Source organism: Haliaeetus leucocephalus, unplaced genomic scaffold (assembly GCF_000737465.1).
Source record: "Haliaeetus leucocephalus isolate CR32 unplaced genomic scaffold, Haliaeetus_leucocephalus-4.0 Scaffold130, whole genome shotgun sequence".
In the NCBI taxonomy this organism is placed as follows: domain Eukaryota; kingdom Metazoa; phylum Chordata; class Aves; order Accipitriformes; family Accipitridae; genus Haliaeetus; species Haliaeetus leucocephalus.
In genome coordinates, this window is record NW_010972566.1 from 938,490 (window position 1) to 964,427 (window position 25,938).

The 25,938-nt window shown below is 41.7% G+C and overlaps 1 protein-coding gene across 1 annotated transcript in view; it reads right to left on the minus strand.

Moving 5' to 3' along the window:
• The window catches only part of CLVS2 (clavesin 2), a 51,865-nt gene that overhangs the window by 6,345 nt on the left and 19,582 nt on the right, over positions 1 to 25,938 (minus strand). Inside the window, exon 3 of the mRNA XM_010585835.1 lies at positions 1,400 to 1,510. Within this exon, the coding sequence (XP_010584137.1) occupies positions 1,400 to 1,510 (111 nt within the window). The remainder of the gene's footprint in view (positions 1 to 1,399; positions 1,511 to 25,938) is intronic.

Consider the following 25,938-nt stretch of genomic DNA (forward strand, 5'->3'; position numbering starts at 1 on the left):
TTAAAAAAATACAAAATAATTCAGGATAAACACAACAGATAAATAACAAGCCTGATAAAATCCTGAAGAGAATTCTGTTGGGTTTGGGGTTTTTTTTCACAGTCATTCATTCTGCCTCTTATGGGTTTTTTTAAAGCTGATTTTAAACTTTATGTGCTGGGCATAACTTTCACATTTTGACACTAAGTTTTGGACTCTAAATTGGTACTTAACCACCTGACTACTTCTTACAGGTATTCAGTATTGACAAAGACAGTTGTAAAAAGTCCGCGTTTCTGAGAATATATGCCACTGATTCAGGTGTCTAAACAAGAATTTAGATGCTAGCTGATAAGCACCCATGTTCAACTGCCTTGTCACTTATTTTTAATGTTGCAACACACCCATGAGCTGTATTTTACTCCCTGGTTATGCATACACAGCACGACTTAAAAAGGCCTCAAACATATCTGGCACTATAATGTTCTTTGTTGAAGCTGTAGTCAAGAGAGTGCAACTGAATCCTGCAAAATGGGTTTTCATTTGCATATTTATAACAGATATTACATAAAAGGCTTTGTGATCTATAGTTCAAAATCTGTGAATACCAGAGGCCTCTGAAGCATAATCTGTCAGTGAAAAACAACTAAACACCAAGGATCATTGTAGCCTTGTAGACTGTGTTTGAGGAGAGAAATACAGAGTTGCTTGGAGAGCTGATCCCATTTAAAAAAAAAAAAAAAAAAAAAAAAAGATCATCACATTCTTTGTGGTGCCTTTGTACATGATGCTGATTGTGTTTTCCTGGATGACAAATTTCCTGTTACAGAAATAATATCGTTCTATGTGCTATCACCACCAAGCTCTAATTTAATTGCACTGATGCAAATGCTGCAAATTCAGCAACATCTCAGAGACTGCTCGGGCTTATGCACAGATGCATGCACACAAATTTCCTTTCATTGGCTTTCATTCAAATCAGTATTTGCAAACTACTATATACCAGCTGTGTATTTTGGTTCATGCTAATGTCAAGGAAATCACACTAGGAAAGGACTTCATACTCACTACCTCTGTTCTTAAAAGAAAGACACAAATAATTTTAACAGAAATTGAATAGGGTTGAATTGAATAGAATCTTAATAGAAACTGTAATGTTGGCAATATTTTTTATATAACCCCCAGGAGAAAGCATATGCTTACATTTTAAAATACATTTAAGTGCACTGCTTGACTGTGTCCTTAAAGGGTAATGCTATATAAGTTTCTAAAACAGTTAAAGATACTCTTTACAATGCAAATGTATTTAAATACTTTCCACCAATAGCAAGCTGATATATTGGGTATATCTGCTTTATTAGAGTATGATACATCTGCTGAGTACAACTGCCAGGTAGTGGACAATTAAACAGAAGAATACCCTTTTTCGTGTCTTCTCCTTCAGAAAGGGACGTATAACTGTGTAGAGGGCATGGATATACCACGGCTGATTGACGAAATGTATTCCTCCAAACCGGGCTGGAAAGCTGTCCTGTATGTCACAAAACGAATACATACAATGAGAGTTGACTCTTAACAGAAGTTGCACATGCATCAAATCTTTTTTTTCTTTTTTTTTAATGCTTTCATTTTAATAATAAACCCTAAAGAAGAAGAAACATTCTTCAAAAATTGTGTTCTCTCATTTGAGTTCCAACCTTCCACACCAAGCTGCAACGCGCCCTGGACAGAGCAGTGAGGAAGCATGCTGAGACAGCTATGGTATTCAAATAAAGGTATGGCATTTCTAACCTCCAGAAATGCTTTAAACATTTATGATTGGCCTATAATCCACTATGCAATATATTTTTTTCTTTTCCACTCCTACAGATTTTACTCATTTTTAATAGTAACCATCTCAGCTCTTCCAGTATCATCGAAGAGCACTAGATATGTCCCTCTTGTTTCCACCTTAAAAAGAAAGTGTAAATCTAAACTACTATTCAAAACATCTCCAATATTATCCATATTTCATAAAACTGAGAATGCATTAAACATTGTGCATAAAGTGTTATGCAATATCCATGGCAGTAATTCTTGTCACATAGTCAGGGGCCTTCTGGGAGATTAAATGTAAGGATACGATATCTGTATTGAAGCAATGACTTTTCTTTTTTCTTGCTGAAAACCACAAGGGGCAGAGAACTCACTAGGAAAGATTCTGATTTGCATTTTCAATTTCTAAGACAAGAGAATATGCCAGAGGGTTTGGCAGTTTGAAGACGGCAGCCACTCTGTGGCTGGAATACTATTGCCAAATTCATCGCGTGTCCTCATCTTTTGTTTGCCAGGTTGATCACAGGCACAAACAATGCAAGAAGCTGCTGCCGTCTCCTATGTTGCCTAGAGTTACAGCACTGAGCAAGGAAGCAAGAGGTGTAAACAGGCTTGTAAATTGAAGCATGTCCCCTTTTGTCTTCATGGGTTATGTCAGAACCTTCTCGGTGTTCAGGTATACAGACTTACTAAATTAATGGCTTTCATTTGAACCCTTATTCAACAGCTGGCCCACTCTAGGCAGCCACGGTAGTCACTTAGAGCAAAATCGGGTTCCTCGCAGCAGCACCAACTCCCATTTGACAGTACGGGTACAAACAGGACATGCTTCCCAGCTACACCTCCTCCTCCTCCTGCTGTGTGGATGCAGTAAAGGCAGCTTCAGGTCTGCGTCGGTGGGATCAGAGGCTCAAAAGGAGGCAATCAAATGGTTAGACAGGGCACTCTCTGCAGAGACATATTTTGCCTCCTTTGGAGATAAGAGAGCAGGCCATATAGAAGCATCCAACAGTCTAGATATAACCCACAAAGCACCATTTGAAGCATACTGATTTAAGGTCATACAGCACACAGCAAAAAAAATGGTCAAGAAAAAAAGCTATAACCACCAACCAAGAACTGTCAGATAAGGAAGGCAGGAACTGTAGGAAGGAAATCTTCCATGAAATGTTTCCAGGTAGGAAAATACTTTGAAAAAGTGCACGTGCGAAGAAACCTCCTCAGTTCCGCGAATATGTACAGACCTGTGGGAATAATGAAGCCTGAAGCACCATCAAAAGTTCCATTCAAATACTGGCAGGCACTCCTAACCCAGCGGGTCTTTACTTCAGGGTGCCACCTGTCTCCAAATCACAACTACCTGGTGGATTACCAGATGAAATATTTTCCATCAAGGAGGCGATGCCTTAACAATAATCTATGGGGAGGATGACAGCTACAGCACACACCACTAACATCTGGCTGGCCACAGCACAACAGTCAATGGAATTAACAGTCTATTTTACAGATTTCCTCCAGAAACATTTGATTAACACCGGCCTTGAAATAAACCCATCCTACTGAAAGGCTGTGCTACAGAAGCCTCGTCTTGCTAAATGCCTAGCTCCTGTCAGCGCTGACTAAATGTCAAACAGGATGGTTGATAATTTGACACGTAATTCACCCTGTTCAATATCGTAAATCCCCAAACACCTTTTTAAGAACACAACCTCTGATATACAAAAGGTAGTAAATTATGTCCCTATCACAGCAATCCAACGAATCCATTAGGAAGGATAAATCACTGGATGACACCTTAACCTTTAGTTGTGGGAGATACTGTTCATCTCCAGAAGGCTGCGGTTATTTGGTTTATCGTGACTGCTGCTCCAGCAAAGAAGTCCGGTGCAGCACGCTGTGTATCATGCACAAAAGAGCATACGGGAGAGCTGCAGAAGACATCTTTTGCTAGTCTCATCTAGATGTCTTTGAAGATATCTTCAGAAGTAACTCTGGAACGGTAACTGGGTTAAGCCTCGTGGGGGTCAAACACTTTTTATAATGTAGGCACCATGGAAGACAGCACACAAAACCAGCCATTCCTGGCTACATGCCTTCTTGCATTATTTTATAAGCTTTTCAGTGAAAACAAGTGCCCCAAAACTTACATACACCAAGTTATGAAATGCTCAAAAAATGTCTCACACAGAAACTGAGGACAATTTGCGAATGAGAAGATCCCAAGAGGCAAACAGCCATGCACACACACAGATGCAGAGCAGAGTGCCAAAGGTATTTGTATTCTACCATGGGCTCAGAATGGATAACTTGTCGATTCTTGGTATTAAATTTCTAGCAAATAAAAGGAGTATCGTTAGAAAATACCACTTTGACACTTCCACCATCTTTTCCTGCATCTCAGAAACCATTTACATGGAGGATCATGAATATATGTGGAACGATCCTCAAAAAGAAGATGCTACTTGATATTAAAAGCCTATTTGTCTCAGTGTTTTTCAGCAATTCTAAAGGCATTTTCCAGGACTGACTAAAGCAGTCAGGTATTTATCAATTTCTGTGACTGAACTGAGGTGCCCAAATTCAGGAGCACTTCCTAAGGTGTAATTAGGAACCGCCAAAATTTGGGCCCTGAAAGAGAAAGGCCGATTTGGTCAGAATGATCCTGCATTGTACACAGTGCTGGGACTGGAATTCAAAAGCTGCTGAATGCAGATCCAAAACCCAAACTCAACAGCACCTGGTGAGAAAATAAAAAAAGCAGAATAAGCAACTACAGCTGCTGGAGAAACAGGTGTCAGAAGGTTGTCTGGCTCTTCTCAGGTGTATCTGACTTCCACATGGGGATTTGCCAGACAGATGGCCATCCTACACAAACAGCAGGTAGGAATTTCTTCCAAATCACTGATTCTTGTGGGGTTTCACGTAGATTAAGTCACAAGCGTGGTGACAGCCACAACTGCCTCTGTAGACATATTGCAGTTCAACAGAAAAGCCTGTAACCCATGAATCACATGAATTCTAAGTAAAAGGAATCCCATGCCAGAAAACAGTAAGAAATGGAGATCAGCCATGAAGTGATCCATGCATTTGACTGGGAGAGTAATAAATCTGATGAAGTATTACCAAACTACTAAAAAGAATGAATTATACGTACACAGCACGTGGATTTTTTCAGCATTCACAATAACCTCTGTTTGTGCAGCAGAACAGAACCTGAGCATGAACACAGTTTGGGACATGGCCACACCGCAGACAGAGGCAAGCAGGTAGTTACGGTTGGGGACCACAGACCGTGTGATACAAGCCTTACAAATGACAATTAATAGTGGGCTGCCAAGGAAGAGGCAGACCCCTACCCTGCTGTTTGCAGGACTGGGTGACTACCAGTGCCCAGCACGTTGGAGAATGATCCCAAGCAACTGCCTCTCCATCTCTGACAACACGGTTCTGCTCACTCACGGCACAGCAGTTTTACCTCTCTGCCACACATAATTCATATCACCTGCCTCCACAATCTTCCTCTCCAAGGACTCAGCTGCTGTTGCCTGCTACCGCCCTTGGAATATGCTACGAAGCCAGGTTTCTACCTGCTGGGCACCACATCCCACCCTGTGCTGGGTTTGGCCATCACCTGAGCCAGCTCTCCAGGTTTCGCAGAGGGTCCTGCTCTCCGCTGTGGCCAGCAGAAACTCTCACAGCACACATAACAGCAAAACTAGCATGCGACATTTTCAACAGTACCTAAGAGAGGAAAGCACCAAATTCCTACTGAAAACCAGTGTGTCTTCTTAGTGGTATCAGAACTGTTATCATAGAGATAATAAAAATGACCCACCTTTTTTCATCGTTACCAAATGCAAAAAAATTAAAGAACTTCTTAAAGCCCACAGCATTCTCCACTCCTTGGGCATTGTGTCTACATTTAAACCTCTGAAGTCTACTTTTAAAGAATTACCCCCTGCAGCTGAAATCAGCACTGGATTCAAATTTGCTTGCACAGCTCTTAGAAGAGCAGTCTTAGAAGCTGCTGGGACCGCTGTGTGCCCAAAGGTACGTTGGCAGCCCAGCCACATCAGGGCCCCACAAGCGTTCTGCACATCACCTCCAAATAGCCCATCTGGACTTTGCCACATACTACCACTGCAAGAGTGCTTGGGCACATATGTTCTGGGCTCACGTTTGAGGGTTTGCTGTCCTTACCAGCAGTGAAACTGTTTTTCCGGACAGTCTAGAGGCATCCTTCAAAGGACTGTCTAGATAAATGCAATGATCATGCTCACACGCTTTACTTTAGGTTGTGCTTGAGTGCTGGGATGAATTCAGCATCTGCAGGCTACAAGAGGCTACAGAGCCAAAACTGTGAAAACTGTATCTTCATAACAAAACTTACAAATTCAAAGACAGCGTATTAAATTATTAATATCTTAAATGTCACTTAAGACTTATTCCTGAAGATAATAAATTCAGGTCTCCTCCAGCTATTCCAAAAAGTCAAGCACTTCAGGGGAAAAAAAAAAATCATTAAAACGAACCAAAATAGTATTTTCATAATGGAAAGCTCCACTAGACAGACACTGAAACATTCTGTCTGATGCAAGATGCAGCACAACTTAACTTAATTTTTAGCACATTAAAGAGGAAACTATGGAAAATCACAGAAAGAAAAGGCTCTGATTAGAAGGAATATTTCACTTCCTTAGTACTCCAAGAGTTGAAATACCAGAGGAACCAAGAGCCACTGCCATCCACACCATGAAAGGAAACCCAAGTCTTCCTCCCAAACTGTAACTTTCACTGAAGATATGGAAGAACAAGGCATTCCCAATACCAAACTTCCCGCAGGCATCCATCCATGACAGGGGTAATTGCAATGTCTCAAAACAAAATAACTTGTGTGTCAAGACTGATCACCTGTGCTCAAGGCATGACCTTAGACTAGGATCCTATCCGGGATGATAAAGAGACTGAAAAGTGCATCTGGGGGATTCTAAAGGAATTTGGATTGGCTTATTTATGAAAATAAACACTGGAAGGCAGATAAACACACTAGGGAGAATAAACAACAGGTGAAGAAAGATCCTTTCAAAACAAAGGACAAAGCTGACACTCAAATGAATGAGAAAAATCTCACCGTGAACACAGCCAGACTGGAAAGTGGCAGACAGCTTTGAATCATCAAACATCCAACAAGTCTGGGGGGGAATAAGCAACGTAACTTATCTTGAGATGCAAATTACTAAATTAGGAAGAAGCTAAGCTTCAGGTTGTCTGTAGCAATGGGAGACTTCTGTCCCTCTGTGTTAAAGCTCTTTCAAGTTCAGATCAAAAAAAAATTTCAGGTTTCAGTGGCGGTGAAATTTTGCTTGATCCCTGGAATAGCTGCGTTAGTGATTTCCCTCTGTAAGACCACAATGTTGTTCACGCCTAACTTGAGCTTTTCATTTTTATTAAACAATGTTGAACCATTTCTAAGACGAACAAAAAGTACCCAAGTAAATTTTTGTTCCTGTGTTCAACCATAAGAGCACTACCTAAAGGCAAATTAACATCATTCAGTGATACTGCTATGAAATAAGATTTAATTATCTAGAACTGGATGTTGTCATTTTGCTAAGAAGCTTCCAGTGAAGCAATCTGACTTTTGGCTGTCCTCCTTTTCAATTCTATTAGTCATTTTATCTTACAGCTCATATAGAAATATGTTAAATTGAATGAGATGAGAAGAGAGAGAGATGGTATCCATCCAGTGAGAATATTGCTCTTCTTATTGAAGTATCTGTTTTAATTTCAAATAATCTTCGATCTTTCATTTCAATATGCTACTCATAAAATTTATATATTGGTTAAATTCATTAGGTGGATAGGGATTTAAAAGCCATCTGACCATATGAGTCTGCATGCTTATATATAAATATAGTAAAATAAAAAATCTACATAGATTTTGTGCTTCCACTATTTGGATAAAGGGCTCAGATCACTCTCATTTTTTTAATTAGACGGGCTTGATAAAGAAAATATTTTGTATAAAACCTCTCATTTTCATTGGAAATTACTTTAGTTTTGCAAATTAACTTCAAGAGGTTTTGGCCTGATTTTTTAAAAAAGTTTTAATTAGAAATTGTGTGAAATTCTTTTAGCAATTTTTGCTTGTTTTGACAGGGGCTTGGGGTTTGGGGTATTTTTTTTCCCTTGGCTCATTTGTTTAGTTTGAACCTGGAAAAATGAAGGCTTTAATTTTAAAGAGGAAATGAAAAAAGCTGTTTTCCAAGGACAATTCTGTCTTCAACTACCAACACTGTCTGTTTTTTAATTCTAAGTAATACTTCATTTGGAATGGGAAATAAAAAAAAGGGGGGGGGGGGGGAACCCAAAAGTTTTTCACAGCATGATGCTGTTCTCCAAATTGGCAAAGCCAGAAAAACAGTAAGAAAGATGGTAGAAGTAGGTTCTTCTACACTGTTTTCTTTTCCTGTGATGAAAATCATTCTTTACAATAGGCAATTATCAGATGGTGATTTCTTCTATGGAAATTCCCACAGGGAAGAAAAAAAATCCATTTTCCAGGCAGCTTGTGAATGTCTGATTAGATTAAGATTACAGACAAATGGAAGAAAAAAAACCACTACACTGCAAACTGCTGTGCATAAATATAGTAACAATGTTTTCATAATGTTGGTGGAATAAAAATAATGAGGGAAATTACTGTTCATAAAAATTCCATACTCAAATTCCTGAAGGCAGAAGTCTTTGGCCAGGGACTGTATAGGAGGAGATGAAATCCCACACTGGCATCTCAGCTTGTACCACCCTGATGCCCAAACAGCCCTTGGTCTCTGCCGGGACCACTGACCACAGCATTACTGTCATGATGCTTTTCATCATGCAGAAAGCCTCCCACAGCCCTGAGGTCACCTCAAAGAGGAGCACCAGTAGCTATCAGATACAACCCCCACCTTGTGCCTGACCCCTTTCAAATGTGAGTAGGCTAAATAGCACCTTATCTAGAATTGCCTTAGGGGAGCTACATTTATTTGTTCTGTTTTATTCCACCAAAATGTGATCTTTTGTGCTATCTCACATTTTCTTCATAACAGAAGGAAGGAAGAGAAACCTTAGGATAATGTTAAGACAAGGATTGAAAGAAACAATGACAAGGTAGAAACCACAGAAATAAGATAAAAGTAAGGAGCAGAGGAAAACAGGTGAGATTAAATGAAAATTAATTCAGGGAGGTATATAGAGAAATTACTATGATGCACAAGAGAAAAACATATTCATCAAGTTCCTTTTCTAGCCCCTCTTCAAAACTTGCACAGAAAGGCAGGGAAAGAGAAATGGAAGTATTCCTACATGGAGGATCCACGTTTTACAGGCACATGTCAAGACTGATTTTGCAGACCTAAACTCAAATAGGGTAAGTAAATACCACATCTTATGCCTTCCATATAATTTCTGCATATCATCCCAGTTGACAATTTCCCAGAAGAACCAGAGCCAACCTATGGATTTTTAATTCTGGATTGGCTTCAGCCAAATTTTGCAAAAAGCTACATCTGAACTGACCATCCTTAGTGGTGTATCAGTACACCTGCCCAGGCAATGGTGCCCACAGCTCTGCAGATGGACAGCGTGAACAGAGATACTAAACAGAGGCAAAAATGCAAGTTTCTTTGTTGTGGCAGCTTTCAAACAACATTGCGTAGCATTGCAGTGCCAACAAGTTACTGAGTTAAAAGATACCAATTCTCCAACCAGAATATTCACTTTTTTCCCTGGAAATTGAGAACTTCTGAACTGTTGCCTACAATTTTATTACCCAAAGCTCCTCCAAAAAATGCAACTCTCAGTTTCAGACAGGATGCATTAAAACTGGATTACCACTTTATCAGTTTCAATTGACAATAATACAATAGACGAAAACTGTAGCGATTCAAGAGTTATTTCATGATCCGTATGTTTCCTTATACTATGAGGAATCAATCTCCATCACTGCAGTAGGCACTAAGAGCAGTAATCATTTTAGCCATCCAATTTTAACCTGTCACTCCATGCAAATGAGAGTCCTGAGAATTGAACTGAACTGTAAAATTGGAGAGATACTGATTTAAGAAAAATCAGCTGAGGACAGCCACTGAGATCTAGAATGCAGCATAATTAAGCTTTAAATTACTGGGGAAATTGAATAACTGACTTGAGATCCATTAATAAGTATTATATTTTATTAAAAGTAGAGGTATCATGAACTATGCAGCATACAAATTTTCAAGAGGTCAGTTCCCAGCAGTACAAAACTATTTCCAGTTCCAAAAAGTGTTCAAATGTCTTTGTCATAGTACAGAAGGGAGATTTATTTCAGCCTTTCAGCTTCAAGAAAGCCTTGGTCTGAACTGCTCAGTTATACTTTATCTTTACAAAGGTACCTGAAAAGATACGGTTTCCTACGAAGTAACTCCACCTCAGGTTCTCTTCTTTTGCACTCCTGAACAACTACTGGTGGTACACACACGTAAAATGCTCCTGGGAGCCCAGGAATTTCAATATTGTTTGAGGGAGAACTGTCATTCCCGTTATTACTCTGGAGGATCGTAAATCACTGTTGTTGAATTCTAAATTCAGGCATCAATCTCCTGTCTTTTTAAAGACATACAAGCATGGCTGTCTCTGTTTTAGCTGCTACAGAGGAAACCCCACCAGTAAAAAACAGAGATTAACAACAACTGGGCAAATAAACAATTATTTGTTTTCTCATACATATCTAGGACAAAACTAATATGTTTATTGCCCTATCAGGACGTGCCAGTAATGAAGAAACATGATGGTAGAGTCTATCCTAAAATCACACTTTTGGAACTCTTGAAAATTCATATCCAAGGAGTTGGAAGATCAAAATCAGAAATGCAGATCTCTTCATCCTAAGATAAAAGTGGAACCCATGTGAATCTCTTCTCAGGTAGAGAAAATAACAGTAGCCTCAGTCCGTGTTACATGGACACCGACAGAGAAAAAGACCTGAACTCTAAAACCATCCGGAGGGCTGGGTCCAGTGCTGGGCTCCCCAGTACAAAGCAGACAGCAACATACTGGACTGAGTCCAGCAAAGGGCCCTGAAGATGACTAAGGGACTGGAGCATCTCTGATATGAGCAGATGCTGGGAGAGCTGGGAATGGCCAGCATGGAGGAGAGAAAACTCAGGGGGATCTCATCAATGCATATAAATAAGTACCTGAAGGGAGGATGTAAAAAGTACGGAGCCAGGCTCCTTTCAGTGGTGCCCAGTGACAGGACCAGAGGCAACGGGCACAAGTCGGAACACAGGAGGGTCCTTCTGAACATGAGGAAACCATGTTAGAGTGTACAGTTCTGAACAAATCAGACACTGATGAAAAATTGTATTGGTTTTGTGTGGCAAGGTTTTGGTAGCGCGGGGGGGTTACAGGGGTGGCTTCTGTGAGAAGCTGCTGGGAGCTTCCCCCATGTCCGACAGAGAGCCCATACCAGCCAGCTCTAAGATGGACCCACCGCCGGCCAAGGCCGAGCCCATCAGCGATAGTGGTAATGCCTCTGTGATAACATTTTTAAGAAGGGAAGAAAAGTTGGGACAGACAGAAAACGGCAACCGGAGAGAGGAGTGAGAACATGGAAGAGAAACAACCCTGCAGACCCCCAGGTCAGTGCAGAAGGAGGGGGAGGAGATGCTCCAGGCGCTGGAGCAGAGATTCCCCTGCAGCCCGTGGGGAAGACCATGGTGAGGCAGGCTGTCCCCCTGCAGCCCAGGGAGGTCCACGGTGGAGCAGAGCTCTACCTGCAGCCCGGGGAGGACCCCACGCCGGAGCAGGGGGATGCCCGAAGGAGGCTGTGACCCTGTGGGAAGCCCGCGCTGGAGCAGGCTCCTGGCAGGACCCGTGGATCTGTGGAGAGAGGAGCCCACGCTGGAGCAGTTTTGCTGGTAGGACTTGTGACCCCGTGGGGGACCCACGCTGGAGCAGTCTGTGCCTGAAGGACTGCAGCCCGGGGAAGGGACACGTGCTGGAGCAGTTCGTGGAGGACTGTCTCCTGTGGGAGGGACCCCATGATGGAGCAGGGGAAGAGTGTGACGAGTCCTGCCCCTGAAGAGGATGAAGCGGCAGAGACATGTGATGAACTGACCGTAAACCCCATTCCCCGTCCCCCTGCGCCACTGAGGGGGGGGAGGTAGAGAATCCAGGAATGAAGTTGTGCCCGGGAAGAAGGGAGGAGTGGCAGGAAGGTGTTTTGAGGTTTGGTTTTATTTCTCATAACCCTACTCTGGTTGATTGGCAATAAATTAAGTTAATATTCGTCAAGTTGAGTCTGTTTTGCCCATGACAGTAATTGGTGGGTGATCTCTCCCTGTCCTTATCTCAACCCATGAGCCCTTTGTTATATTTTCTCTCCCCTGTCCAGCTGGGGGGGTGTGATAGAACGGCTTTGGTGGGCACCTGGCGTCCAGCCAGGGTTAACCCACCACAAAAATACAAAAACACCGAGGTTACAAGAGGTCTTTTTAGCTGATATTTTCCAAAAACACTTCACTTCCCAAAGCTGTGCTATTTTTGAAGTTCATCATCAGCCAAAGCAACCAATGTGATGACAGACTTCTCAAACTAAATAAAGAACTGATTTGCAGGTGGACGTTAATATTTACACTATGTAATGTACTCAAGCTGCTTGGTTTGCTTGAGGTCACTCATCTTTTCATCACAAGTGCCTGCCGAACGTGCACACAGCTTATTCCACCTAAGCGAAGGCTTACCTTACTTGAAAACCCTGAAGCTTCCTATGCACCACACTCTCGGGTGATCAAGTTTTACAAAACGTAGCCACTGTCCAGCTGCCTGCAGAACACTGAACAGGCTCGGTTTCCAAAGGCTGGGAACGAGCTGCTCCCCCAGTTCTGGCTCAACCCCCACCTGCGAGCCCAGCTTTTCGGAAAGGTCACAGAGGGCAACGCAGGCAGCTCACAGACCAAGGAAAGCCTGCCACACTCAGATTAACTCCATACATTAGCAAAACCTCTAGGAAAGAAGTTCAATTTCCATTCCAAGACTGACTGTTTACTGCTACGCTCTTAGCTCTACCAACCTAATAAAGGGTGGTTGCATCTGAAAGCACGTCGTTTTCCAAACATAGCGTTGTTTAACAAAAGATATCACTGTTGCATATGTAACATCTTCAAATGTTTCTAACTGTAGTTTGTAAAATGTTTATTGCTTTACCGTTAAAACGTTGTTCAAATTGTAGCATCTTAAGTCCAATGCAGTATAATAAAACAGTTGTAACCTGTTTTTTACAGACAGCTTAAGAATGTGCACAAAAAGATCCTACTTCCTTCTCCTTCTTTTCTGCTTTTCTGATTTGGCCACCTTCTGATTTGCAGCCCTCTTCTACAGCATGGCTTAAATTTTCTGCTTTCTTATCTTTTCTGCTTCTGTCACTCCAATGTTAGCGGTTGATGCTAACAGGAGAATTAAATCCCCAGTACAGGGACGATGACATATGGTATGCCTGAATGGACTTAATGGAAGGGAGAGACACCCTGATGGCTGTCGCTTGCATCTCACCCATTAGCACCACACACCACACCATGCCATCCAGCACATACATGCTATTCGTCACACAACTGTGCAACCACCACCCACTTGTCATTCACGCTACAGCTGCAAACCTCCCTGCTGTGACCACCACGTGTACCTCAAAAGGGGCCTGAAAATACAGAACTCCTCACTTCGGTGAGAATACCATTAAACATTAAACCCTAAACAAGCTTCTGTCCCTGCGTAACTGAACAGTCAAGAGTCATTCCTCGGCAACTAATAAAAGCGACGTATGACAAGCTGAAGCAAAATCAGAGCCAACGTTCATGTAAGTAGACATGGCCTTTTCTAACCTGTCCACTTGCAAAGGGATGCAGTTGTTGAGGGTATCTGGAGAGCATGTCACAAAGCTCTCGCACCTCTACAAAAAATAGTTTAAAGAAGCAAAACCTTCTGTTAGGTACTAACAGGTGTGGGGTCACAGCAAGAGACAATGCAGACCCAAAGTGTACAAGATTTGCTAGACATAAGGTATTTTCAACTGCCAATGAACAGAACTGCATCGAAATCTAAAAAGAATGTGTCAAATAGAGTGTGTGTCTGTGTATAAAAATCATTATGCCTCAAACATCAAATTAATCTCCTAAATAATTTATTACCATGGATAATTTGTCAGTTTCCAGTAGCCTATTCACTTTAATTTAAAACAGATTTAAGAGCTCAGACTATCAGTGTAGGACAAAAAAAGAAAGGCATTTCCTATCTAGGAACCAGAATCAGTTCTTTGTGTCCTACTGGTAGATCAATTATGTATTAGAGTTGCTGCTGCTTGACTTTTAATCCACATTAGTTCACAGACCTTGAGCAAATTTGATGTTACCATATTAAAAAGGGAAAGCACTAGAATAAGCTAGACAGAAAAAAAAGGAAAACAGATCAAGCAAGGGGCCAATTAATCAGCCAAATGCCAGCAATGGAGAGACAGGCTGCCTACTGCCAGCACACAGGAAAATAAGAAATGCTCAGATAATTCATTTAAATTCCCTTAAATGTAATAAATCCTACTTGGAATAACCATAAGATCATTTTTAATATGTTGCATTGTTACCCTTCTTTTTGGCAATTCCAGCAAAGAAATCTGCCGATGTGTATATAAGTGAACATTGTAGTACTATAGACCTATAATACCTGTTCTCATCCTGAATGAATAACATTTTGAGCCATATTCTAGGTACCAGATACCAGCTGTATGCTTAGCCATTTAATGATCCTGGCTGTGTATTTACTGAAATAGATAATTTAAAGCAGTACTCCATCCAGTCAGCTTTGCTCATTTTGGAGCCTGGCTGATAAATTTTCACATATAGCCAAAGCATTAAAAAGTCTTCCATTTTCCGAACCCCAATTCCTGCATCATCATATCCACCACAGCCTTCCAGCACTAGAATTAAAAGCCACATAAATAGTTAAGTGTTTTGTGATAAGAATGCAGTAGCTAAATCTGCCAGTACACAAAAAGCAAAGGCAACCTTCAAATTTGAGTTTACTGAAATACAGGATGGAGGGGAGGAAGGAAGATGTAAAAAAAGGGGGGAAATTATTTCAAAATGCTTGCTAGCTATTACTATAGCCTTAGGAGCCGTAGTTTGAGTGCTCTAAGCTTCCATTTTCCTACAAAGACAATGTTATTTGGTTGAAATATTTTTCCTACGGTGCACAGTATTCTCTCCTGGAGACATGAACAGATACAGCCTAGAGGTAAATGGGGACGTGAGGTGTCTGAATGCTCCACTCAATACTGGCAGCCTTCCCAAACTGAAACATTTCAGTTTTGACCCATTTGATACTTGTCTATGGAAGGAAAAAAATCTCTAGAAGGGAGACACTTTACATAAACATTTTCATTTAGTCTTGATGGAAAATATGCGACTCTTCTTAGAAAGGCTGTAGAGTCAAGGTTATAATGTTTCTGCTTAAATTTTTAAAAGACCTACAGTGCCCTTGGTTTTGTCCATATGAATGCAGCACCTTGGAGCTATACGAACAGATTCCACTCTGTTATTTGCCGCGACCATATGAAATGCAAGCTTATGCCAGGATCAGAAATTGAATTTCATGCAGATCTGATGTGGAGAGTTACGTCATGAAATAAATCACAGTCAAGCACTAGCTGTGCATCCCAAGACACCCTCCTTATTCAAACAGATTGCTTTGTTATTTTAAGCTGTTACACTGCTGGAAACTTCATGGCCCAGTTCTGTGACTGTGACAGACCTCACCTGTGAAGCGAGACCATGCAGGTTAATCTGCAGGTGGAAGCCGCAGTGCTGTACGATGGTCATTGGCACTTCAGTAACTGGTTCCCCTCCTTTGGACTCAACTCTGCCCCAAAGCTCCAGCACAACTGAACAGGATTGGTGCGCTCGCTGGAGCTGCCAGCTTTCGGCAGAAAAAAAGCAACTGAGGTCTTGACCACTTCTATTAAGTCCCATGGTGCCCTTGTAGAAGTAGAAGCATTAACCTCAATGTTTTGGTGAAATAACAATTCGAGTAATCTCATTCTGCCTGTCTAAATTCTCTCTCTACTTTCCGCTGTCTCCAGCATTTTTACTGCAGCATTCAGCTGCCTCAAAGTGTCACCAAGCACTGAAAAACACCAGACATGGCAATTTATTCTATGCAAGATGTGATCGTGTCATCACTACAAACACTTAACACTGAGAAGATCCATAAAAGTTAATAGCAAGTGGGTCTGCTGAGCTCATCTCCGTGACATTCCCAGTCCTGCTCCACCAGCCTGCAAAGGTGAGTGCAAAGATCTCCAAAACAATGTTCTTCACATACAGCTTGCTCACTTAAACTCACTGTGGACTTGCGCTAGCTTGACAGCATCAGGTGTACTCCACAACCTCTGACTACAGAGACAGTCCTTGCCCTACTAAAATGTACCATGAGAAGCACCAAGATACACAAAATAACATTTCACAAAACCCAAGCAGCATCTATACTGCGCACTTAACAGCACCCAGAAGCATTCATGGAGGAGAAACTCCATTATCTATATTGTGAATCTCTTAGAGCAGGTCACAGCTACCTAGCACTCTCCCAAACAATTTGGAAGGTAAGCAGAAAGTGGGCACCATTGCCAAAATGCTCTTTGGACATAGCTATCTGTTTAGGTTAACAAAAACATTAGTAGCCAGGACATAGCCACTCCAGCAGTAGGGAGCAGCCCTGGGCATGTCTAGTTTATTAGTACAGACACAGTCACACTCTCTTAGAGACATTCTCCACTGGCAGCTGCCATTATAAAACAGCAAGAAACCCATAAAAATATGAAGTAATTTTAAATTATTACACCTCATACAAAGCAAACATATTCACTTTCAAATGTAAGCTATACACCTTTTAAATTCTATTGATTACACAGATTAAACCTTTTAAATGCCACTAATTAAACAGAGTGGCTACTCAAGCACTGTGAGGTCTATTGTGTAAATACATATTAAGGAGTCCTGGGAGCCGTTTCCAACCACCATAGTGACCTCTGCTGAAAAGCATTTTTTTTTTAATGAAAATTAGTATTACACAAATGCTTCTGTTCATATCATCTGTTGTTGAAATTTCTGTTGTCCACATTCTGTAGTCTGAAATAGAGACTAGAAATGGCTGCAAGATATAAACAATTCTCCAGGCAAAATATTTATAATTATTACTTTCTTACCCATCAGGTCTTCAACATCCTAGTTCCTTTCCTACAGCACTGAGCAATGCACTGTCATTTATATTTAAGGTAAGCGTCAAGTAAGTTCTGTCCATAGCCCAATTAACACAGCAGGTAACTCACAGGTTTCAACCTTAAAAGACTGGGATCAATAATGACGTTGGTACCTGGGGAAAGTGAGGGAGCAGAAAAAGCCCAGCTCTGAACATCAGCCACAAGCGCGGGACACCAGTGGTTACCGACCGGCAGATCTGGTGCGAGCACGCAGGGCTTCTGGAGAACCTCAGCCACAGCAACATAACTAACAGCTTCTGAGGAGCTGGACTCTGCATCAGATGAGGATCAATTAATAGATCCAAAGTAAATCATAATCCACGTGTAAGGTTTTAAATGTTGACACCAATAGGTATTTCTGATGGTTTTAAGGACTAACTCATCTGGGCTGGGAGAGCCTCCTTTTTTAAAACAACATACCTGTCTGGAAACAGTTCTCCACTATTGAACAGCTACTGAATGCTTTTTCTGTATAAGATGTTTCATAAGCATAATAACAAAAACAATTATCCCCTATCATTAGCAGGGTGAACAGCACAGCCCCAACAGGAATAGGAGCTAGGCTAACAGAGAAGCTGAATCCGTAGTAAATAAATAATGTGATCAAGACCTTTTCATGGTTTTGTATTTCACAGGAAAAAAATCAATTTACAAGTATTTTATTTTTTTGAATAAAGCTCTCCCTCATTGTGTTTTTTTGACATAAAAGTAAATACAGATGTAGATGTGCTCCCAGAAAAATTAAATTATCTTTTCTAAAGTGCTGTTGTTAAACAAGTGGTGACAGGTTAATATAAACCAGCATCAATGCAAAAAGCTTGCAATGTGCGTTCCACTAGAGCACGAAGCTTATAAAATAAAAACATCGTGGCATGATTAGCAGGCTGTATATAGTTTTATATAGTCTACATAAAATATCATTCTTCCCTGATCTGTATCTATCATGCCGAGGTGTGTTTTTCAGTACTACACAAAGCAGTAAAAATTACAGATGTTATTTACTATCAAAGCATGTGCACAAGTAAGTGCATCATCTACCATTGCTGCAGACAAAAAGTACTCCCAGCAAAGATCATACTGCATTGCCCTCGACATGGCTCCCAGCCAGGTGGAGAAGATATTTTTCCTTCAGATGTGGGATCTGAAATAATGCCTGAAGCAAGAATCAAACCAGAAGCCACAATTTTGAAATTCCAGCAAGTAACTCTCTGTCCAACCTGGCAGTCCTCACTTTGTTTAAATCCGCGTCCAATTCAGCTCTGGTTGATCTCCATGGACAGGCGACGGCCGCCAGCTCTCGGAAGCTGCAGGAGCGCGGGGGGATGCACCAGAGCTCGCAGGAGCCTGCGGACGGGCGTCGGGGAAGAAAATGTGTAAAGACGCAGAAAGACAACGACGTTACGGACGGGGAAAGTTCGGAGCTCCTGCACTGGAGCATCTGGTCTAGCTCAAGAGGACCGAAAAGGGCAGCAGAGGTTTGGATCAGTTTTGGTGAAAGGCACCCGCACGCTCACTGCGGGTAACCTCTGAGCCTTTTCTGCAAGGATGGAGAGCAGCGTTCATTACCTTACGTGTGTTAATGAGAAATGTGATTGTTAAATCTAATTAAAGCTGTTTAAAAGCTGGGTTTGATTCACTGTTATGTAATACTGAGGGAGACGAGATCTATTTTAGGACTCTGAAAATGAGGGCAAAACAAACGGCACGCACAGATCCGAACCTCTATCCCCGAGTCTCACCCCCAGTCTGGACCTGGCCTGGCTCCCACCACGCTCACCTGTTACCTGGGAAACAACCCAGGGATTTGACTTTTCAGCACCAACTCCTCTAAATGTACTCCTGATGACATTTTCTTGCAGTGACAGCTCCTATTTTCACCCGTCCTTCTCCTTTCCTTTAGCGTATAAACGCATTACAGTACCTTTCACCGTAAAATAACTCACTGTTCATCCCATCTCTATTTTACTGTTAATGCTCAAGAAACACAATGCCCTCAGTTGTGCATTACTCATTTACTCTGCCTCCTCCCCAGTCTCCCCATTCCATGCAAACTGTCCTCCCCAGGTTTCAATGCTGTAGGTCCCCTTTCACCATCCCAAAGGCTTCAGCCCTTATTCCCTGCTCTCTTCCCACCGAACGTCATCCCTGGAGAATTCCCACTGTCATCCCTGTGCCGAAACGCACGTCCCTCCGCTTGTTCTGTCTTCCACAGCCAAGCCGCACTCGTGATACTACTTCGCTGAAAGCTCACTAACAGCACTAAGCTCAAATTCTCTCCGTTTTTATTTTCTGTAGGGCTGCAGCGATCCCCACAAAGCACTCAGCTAGTAAACTCACATCCTTGGGATCATCTGTAAAGTCCTGTTCTCCTCTAACACCATGGCTTCCACTTCAAGACCAACACTTACCATGTCTTCCCACGCACAATGTTGTGGGGAACCTGGCCCCTCTACTAGTCTACTGCCAAGCTTTTTCTTGCCTAAAAATTATTCAATTTAAGGGTTGGGCTTTTTTGATCAATTTGGGTTTGATGAGTCCAGGGCTGTGAATTCCATTCCATGTTGAAAGGATCAAACCCGAGAGAGAAAGGACAGGAACGCATCTTCCAGCAGTAAAAGCAGAGAAGGAAACCAGGCTGACACTATTTGGGTGACCAGAATTGCGGTCTGTGTGAATCCTGACCGAATCTGACTGAATCCCCTTTTTAGTGTTTATTGTGTGTTCAAAAGAAAATCAAGCTTCTGAACAAGGAGGGATGAGAAGCAAGCAACACCTAGCCCGACGTGATGCACTAATAGCAAAACCACTCTGAAACAGTCTGCTTTGCAGCAAAACACGTCTCCTCCAACACAATATGTGACTCAAAGCAGATTATGCCCGGGCTTCGCTGCAGAACACGGAACAAAACGAGTTATCCTAAACCAACCTTGCCGTCAGCCTGCGACTGATGCAAGCTCAGGAATGCCAAATAAAAAGCCGAAGAGCGTGCCAGGGCTCCACTCGCTCCATCCGGCCTTACCTCAGACAGAGGGACAGATGGTGCCAGTGACTCAGAAGAACTCCAAAAGGCTCCCATCTCACAGCAATAACCTGTGTCCCAGCCCTGGGAACAGTCTGTCATCCATGCAAGTGGTATTTTTCAAGGACGTAAGGGTGGACTTGGTGCTGGTAGGAAAACACGACAGAGCGCTCTCAGGGGCAACTTCTCTTTTTGCGAACTGGGGAAAGATAATTCTATTCTGCAGTTTCACCAGTGTGCTCCTACATGTCAGAAGGCAGGGCCTTGGGAAATAACGCTTGGCAACATAAATTACAGCTTAGTGTACTACTTTGGCTAAGTTAAAATTGTCAAAAACCTTTCCAGGAAGGAAAAGCCTCAGGGAAAGCATAAAAGTGTTCTAAGTAAGACTTCATGACTTAAGAGGAAATCAATCCCAACTTTAAAATCTGTTAAAAAAAAAAAAAAAAAACCCTCCAGATTCTGCTTTTCTATTTTCTGGTTTTTTCAATTAATGTATTTGCAAAATAAAACAAAACAGTTGTAGTTCTCTTCCCTACCGACTCTTTAAAATCTTTCCCATTTCCAAAGTGTAAAATGATGGCTTTCCCATTTCTAGTACAGGAAAACCAATATGCAATTGCAATTGTACTTTTCCCAAGAAGTGGCTGCACCACAGAGTGAACAAACACAGGGAAGCACTGGCTCAATATCTGGTCCCAGTCAGGGGCCAAGACTGATTTAGGATAAGGAAACAGGAGACAGAACTTTGCATTGGTAGACCAAGACCTGGGCAGAAATGAACTGCTGAGAAGACCTGTGCCAATAACAACTACAGTGACGGTATCCTTAGAGCCGCAATGCTGTAATGACATAAGCACGTTAAGGTTCGTGGGGAAGAAGAATTTTCTCTTATTAGACAAAATAGCACAGAATGAGACAGTTACATGTTGACCCAAACTACTATTCTAGGGGGGCTGTTCCACCATGAAAGCTTTAGATGGCACCTTTATGTCCCTTAACAGTGACACAGATACTTCTACTCTTCCAATCTCAGCTCAGTGCACCAAACGCTCAGGGTCACAGCCCCATTTCCATTTGCCCTTCCGACTCCGAGCTGTTTCTCAAAAGACCCTCCTAATCCACCTTGCTTCACATGGGCCCCAAAGTACTCTGCCCTCAGGACCTTTGTCTCCTCCCCATGTGTCAGCCTAAGTGTGAGTTCTAACATCATCTCTGTGCTGGTAACTCACATGGAGACCTCTTCTTCAGCCCCCTCCTGTACAATAACTTAAAATTGCAGCCTGCTGCTCTGAAAAATGTCCAGCTAAAGCCCAATGTAGCTAGAAGAAGAGCTGCTGAACTTGCCACCCTTACCTCCATTCTCAAACACGGTGCATAGCAGAACCGAGCGGTTCATCATATTCAGGCCCCAGTCTCATATTTGATTTTGACCTCTCTCAAGCCCCGCACATCTCACTTCTGTTTACATCCTGCAAATTCTTCTTTCATGGTGTTTCTTAGACAATAAATGGGGCTGAGAGAGCATGCTCACCAATGCAGCAAATTATCTTTTTTTCCAAAAACACAAAGGCATGCCTGCCTGGTTTTTTTTTTCCGAGAAGACATCAGTGCTGCAAATGCATGTTTTTTTCATCTCAGTCCTCATGTCTGCTTTCCTAGCCTGTGATTTAACGAAAGATTAAAGACTAGCTTATGAAAAGTTCACCACAGCAACTGCTGATGTCACTGGGAACTGGATTCCCAGTTGGGGCTTAAAGAAAGATGAGGACTGTATTGATAATTGACAATATTTCTGACGTTGTTCATCTAGCTAATTAAGCCACAACTCCACGCCACCACATATGCTCAAAACTGAATGAACAGAAAATGTAGCACCATTCATATGCTTATCTGTTGGTGTTATATAAATTTAGCCCACAGAAATTAACTGTTCATGGAAGGTACAGATTATTTACTCCTCTCCCATTCAGCAGCAGAAAAACAGAATTATTCATGCAGCTACTTCCTGATGCCATGCCTTTGATTATCCTACTGAACAAAAGCATGTGCATTCTGCCTCAGAAAATGAACCTAAGTGCTATATCCCACATGCTGTAAAATGAAGCAAGGTTTTTATCCATTTAATTGCAAGCACATTTAAGCATTGAAGGAAAGGAGACACACATTATTACTAGCTTGGACAGCTTTGCATGTAAGACACAAGTAGTGATTCTCTCCCTCGCCGTGTTTGCCATCTTTTTTAGAAGAGGTAAAATTTCCATGTACGTACAAACACAAGAACAAAAAGCACATCTAAAGTCACCAAATTGTGCATGTGTTCCCCTTTTGGCTCTTTCTGAGAGTCAAATTTTAGTAATTTTAGTTACTGCTAAAATGCCTTTATGGTAGTTTGTTGCTTGCTCCATCCTCCTACAGCAGCCCCAAAGTGGTGTACTGAAAGGCAGTCAGCCCCATGGCATGGAGATACACCCAGTAAAGGAGAATACCTGCCACAAACCCAAAATTCTCAGGGATGGAACATAGGGGGTGTTCAGGACTTTAGCAGATATCATGAAGAAAAAATGCAGTTAGAGGAGGAAACAAAGATCCATCACACACCTTTAAGAAACTCTAGCAATGAGTACAAAGAGTTATGCTTTGTGTATCTACTGTGGTTACAAGTACTTGGATGACAGGAGTGAGAATGGAGGCAGACAGACCATCTTCTCCCCGCATTTAAGTGAAAGCCCTGAGACCTGGGACTGTGCCCGAGTCCTGGACACAGAACCGAGAGGCTGCGCAGTTCTGCTACACCGTGTGGCTGCCATCCTCAGGGAGGGACATGAGAGCTCATTACAAAAAAGCACAAGGTTGTCAAAGGGGAGCTCTTAAAAGAAGACATTTACAGGCGCCATATGAAAGTAAAACAATTCATCAAGAAGATTTAATGGGACAGAATATCAACAGGATGAAGAAGAAAATATATAGTAAGGCTCACCTTGCAAGTAAGATGCTGCTCAGTTTGATTTCAGTCCTACAACTTAAAGCGAGAACACACATGGTTGAAGTTGTTCCCATGGATCGTCAAATGGATTCATTCTTAATTGGCTTTCCATGCAGCTCTCTTTAAAGGCTTGAGTGCTACTTTCATTTGGTACTGCATTGATTTTCTCTGAAGTTTCCTCCTATCATGGCTACCCTGATCAATTAGTGTGCTATAAATAGAGCGGTCAGATTCCTTTCACCGGTCTCATTAAATTGCACCCCTGCTGAATTTCTGTGGAGAACAGAATTAGATCATACCGATAGCAATATAGTATGAAGATGCCCTCAGGATTTCCAGAGAAAATCAATTGCTCAATATTCCTAACAAAAAGCTTTGAAAAGCATGAACCAATAGAGCTCAGCTAATGCCCAAAACATATGTCAAACCTTGCTTGCAGTTGTGCATCCCTAAAACCCCAAAAGATAAAGGATGGGAAAATAAGTGGTTAAGGGGCTCAGCCAGTTCTTCACCGATACATAATCCCTCATCAATCATGACTATTTAACTGCATCCCCTCATAATGGATATATGTTGCTGGAGGTATGCAGCTAACCTATATAATTCTTCTGGAAAGCAGAGTAAGGATTCAAGGAGGAACACAGTCCCAAGGCATGCTTGGTGCCTGTCAAAGTCACTGTGTAACGGTGGTGTGCTTACCGACTAAAACGAGCCGGACGGATAATGTCTGGTGGTATGATGTGGGCTAATTAGTGCAGGGGTATGTCAGCTATGACTTCAAAAATGTTAAGCTTTATTTTGTAATGGTATGGCAGTATGGCTTTTAAAAATTTGGTTTAGAGATGACATTTTACTCAGTGAGATTGGAAGCAGCCATAAAATGGGAAATGGAATTGTCTGCTTTGAAGCATATCAAAATCTAATCTGAAGGGCAGCTTTTAGGTCTCCACTCCGGCCTACACCCTGCCCCATCCTTTCATACCTACCCTGTCTCCTCCTAACATCCTTTCTCTCCTCTTTTCTCCTCTGTTAAGCACTACCATTCAAAATCTTTTCCATCTTCCTGCCAAAATGAAGCAAAATTTTCACCACGGACTCTCCTGCAAGTTGAAAATCCCTACTGCAAAGGCTGGGGTTTTGACTAGTGCACTTGAATTAATGAATGTATCCCCTGTGTCTATATGCACTCAACTGGTGTCTGGAGTATACGCTACGGGTTATTTGTATGAAGGTCTGAAGGACGCACCGCAGACCTCAGAGGACTGGCTGTACCTCGCAAAGGCTTTGCGAGAAGAACACTGGAGGACTACCAATACTTGATGATTTATCCTGGACCCTTCATACTCAGCATGGTGGCTTTCAGCCAGAAGATGCAGTGCTCTAAAGGATACTTTCAGTCAAAGAGCTTAGCGCAGGACGAAGGCACCTCCGAACAAACTCAGAAGATTTTGTGGGTAAGAGGGCACATTCAGTGCAATATCAGGTAAGACTCAATGACAACTGCAGTTTAAACACACCTTTAGGGAGGCCCTCTCCACAATCACAGCAGAACCACTTTCTCCTTCCAGAAAATGTTTTCTATGGGGGAAGTGCAAAGGGTTGCAATCCAGCCCTCAGACAGAAAGCCCTCCCCAAAATGATTCTAACAGATATAACAGATTCTTAAGAACCAACTTGGAAGAGCAAGGTATTAACAAACACATTTTAAAATATAATCTTTAATCACTGATTAATCCCTGTGTGGCATTGGAATCAGCCCCATAAAATAAGGGGGCTGAATACACATTTTATAGTCAGAACTCACACCTACGCTGTGAGGGACAACATAAAATGCAACCCACGAGAACCAGCAAGCACCCCGACATAGCCAGAACTGTTCTGGGGGAGATGTTGACACGAGACTTTCTCAGTGTCAGGTGCTGCATTTATATTCTTTTTTCTTTGATTGAATGTACACCCAAATTTCCACCAATAGGATGATATGTGCAGCCACCTCAGATTTCAGCCCATATCCGTGTTTGGATATTCATTATGTATAGACAAAACATTAGCGTTCATTCCTTTTTATTACAGAAGACAGTGGAAAAGAGTACAAGCACAATTTTCCCATTCCACATAATAAGAAGTTAGAAATGCTTTTTTAAGAACTTACTTTGATCTTTACAAAATATGCAGGAAATGACTGGAGAAATGCAGTTTGCCTGGGGTTTTGGGGTGGGTTTTCTTGGAAAAAATATATTATCCAAGTTGGAGTATGATGCTTTAGAAAGAGTTCATACTTAATTTTTTCTTAAGAAATATAATTTTCCTTGTGTGTTATAAATCTAAATTTTCAGTTCCTGAACTACTTTAAATCACCAGAGCAGCACTTATTTAAACATAGTTATGCCTATTAAAACAAATGAGAATTGAATTGTCTTAATTTTTTTATGATTATGAAACATGAGATGAGAGAAACCATCACCAGTCACGTAATTTCACATTTTTATGGTGCTTCCCCCTAGAGAGGTTTCCCACGTTTGTTTTTCAACATTAGTGAAATATCACAGCCGTGGTTTTCCTATACGGCAATCACTTATAAAAAAAGTCAAAATTTTGCTTATAACCAAAGTCAAATGGGATTCATAAAAATAATTGTCATAGGAACTGAACACTTGCTAAGAAATATAAACAAAAATCACAAAAAATTGTATTGTTTTGGGGAACGGGCACTGAAGGCTTGGCTGATACCACAGGCACTATGTGCAAAGGCAGTATGTACTGAAGACAATAACATAAAGCCAACTGTGCACAGCCTAATAAGATCAC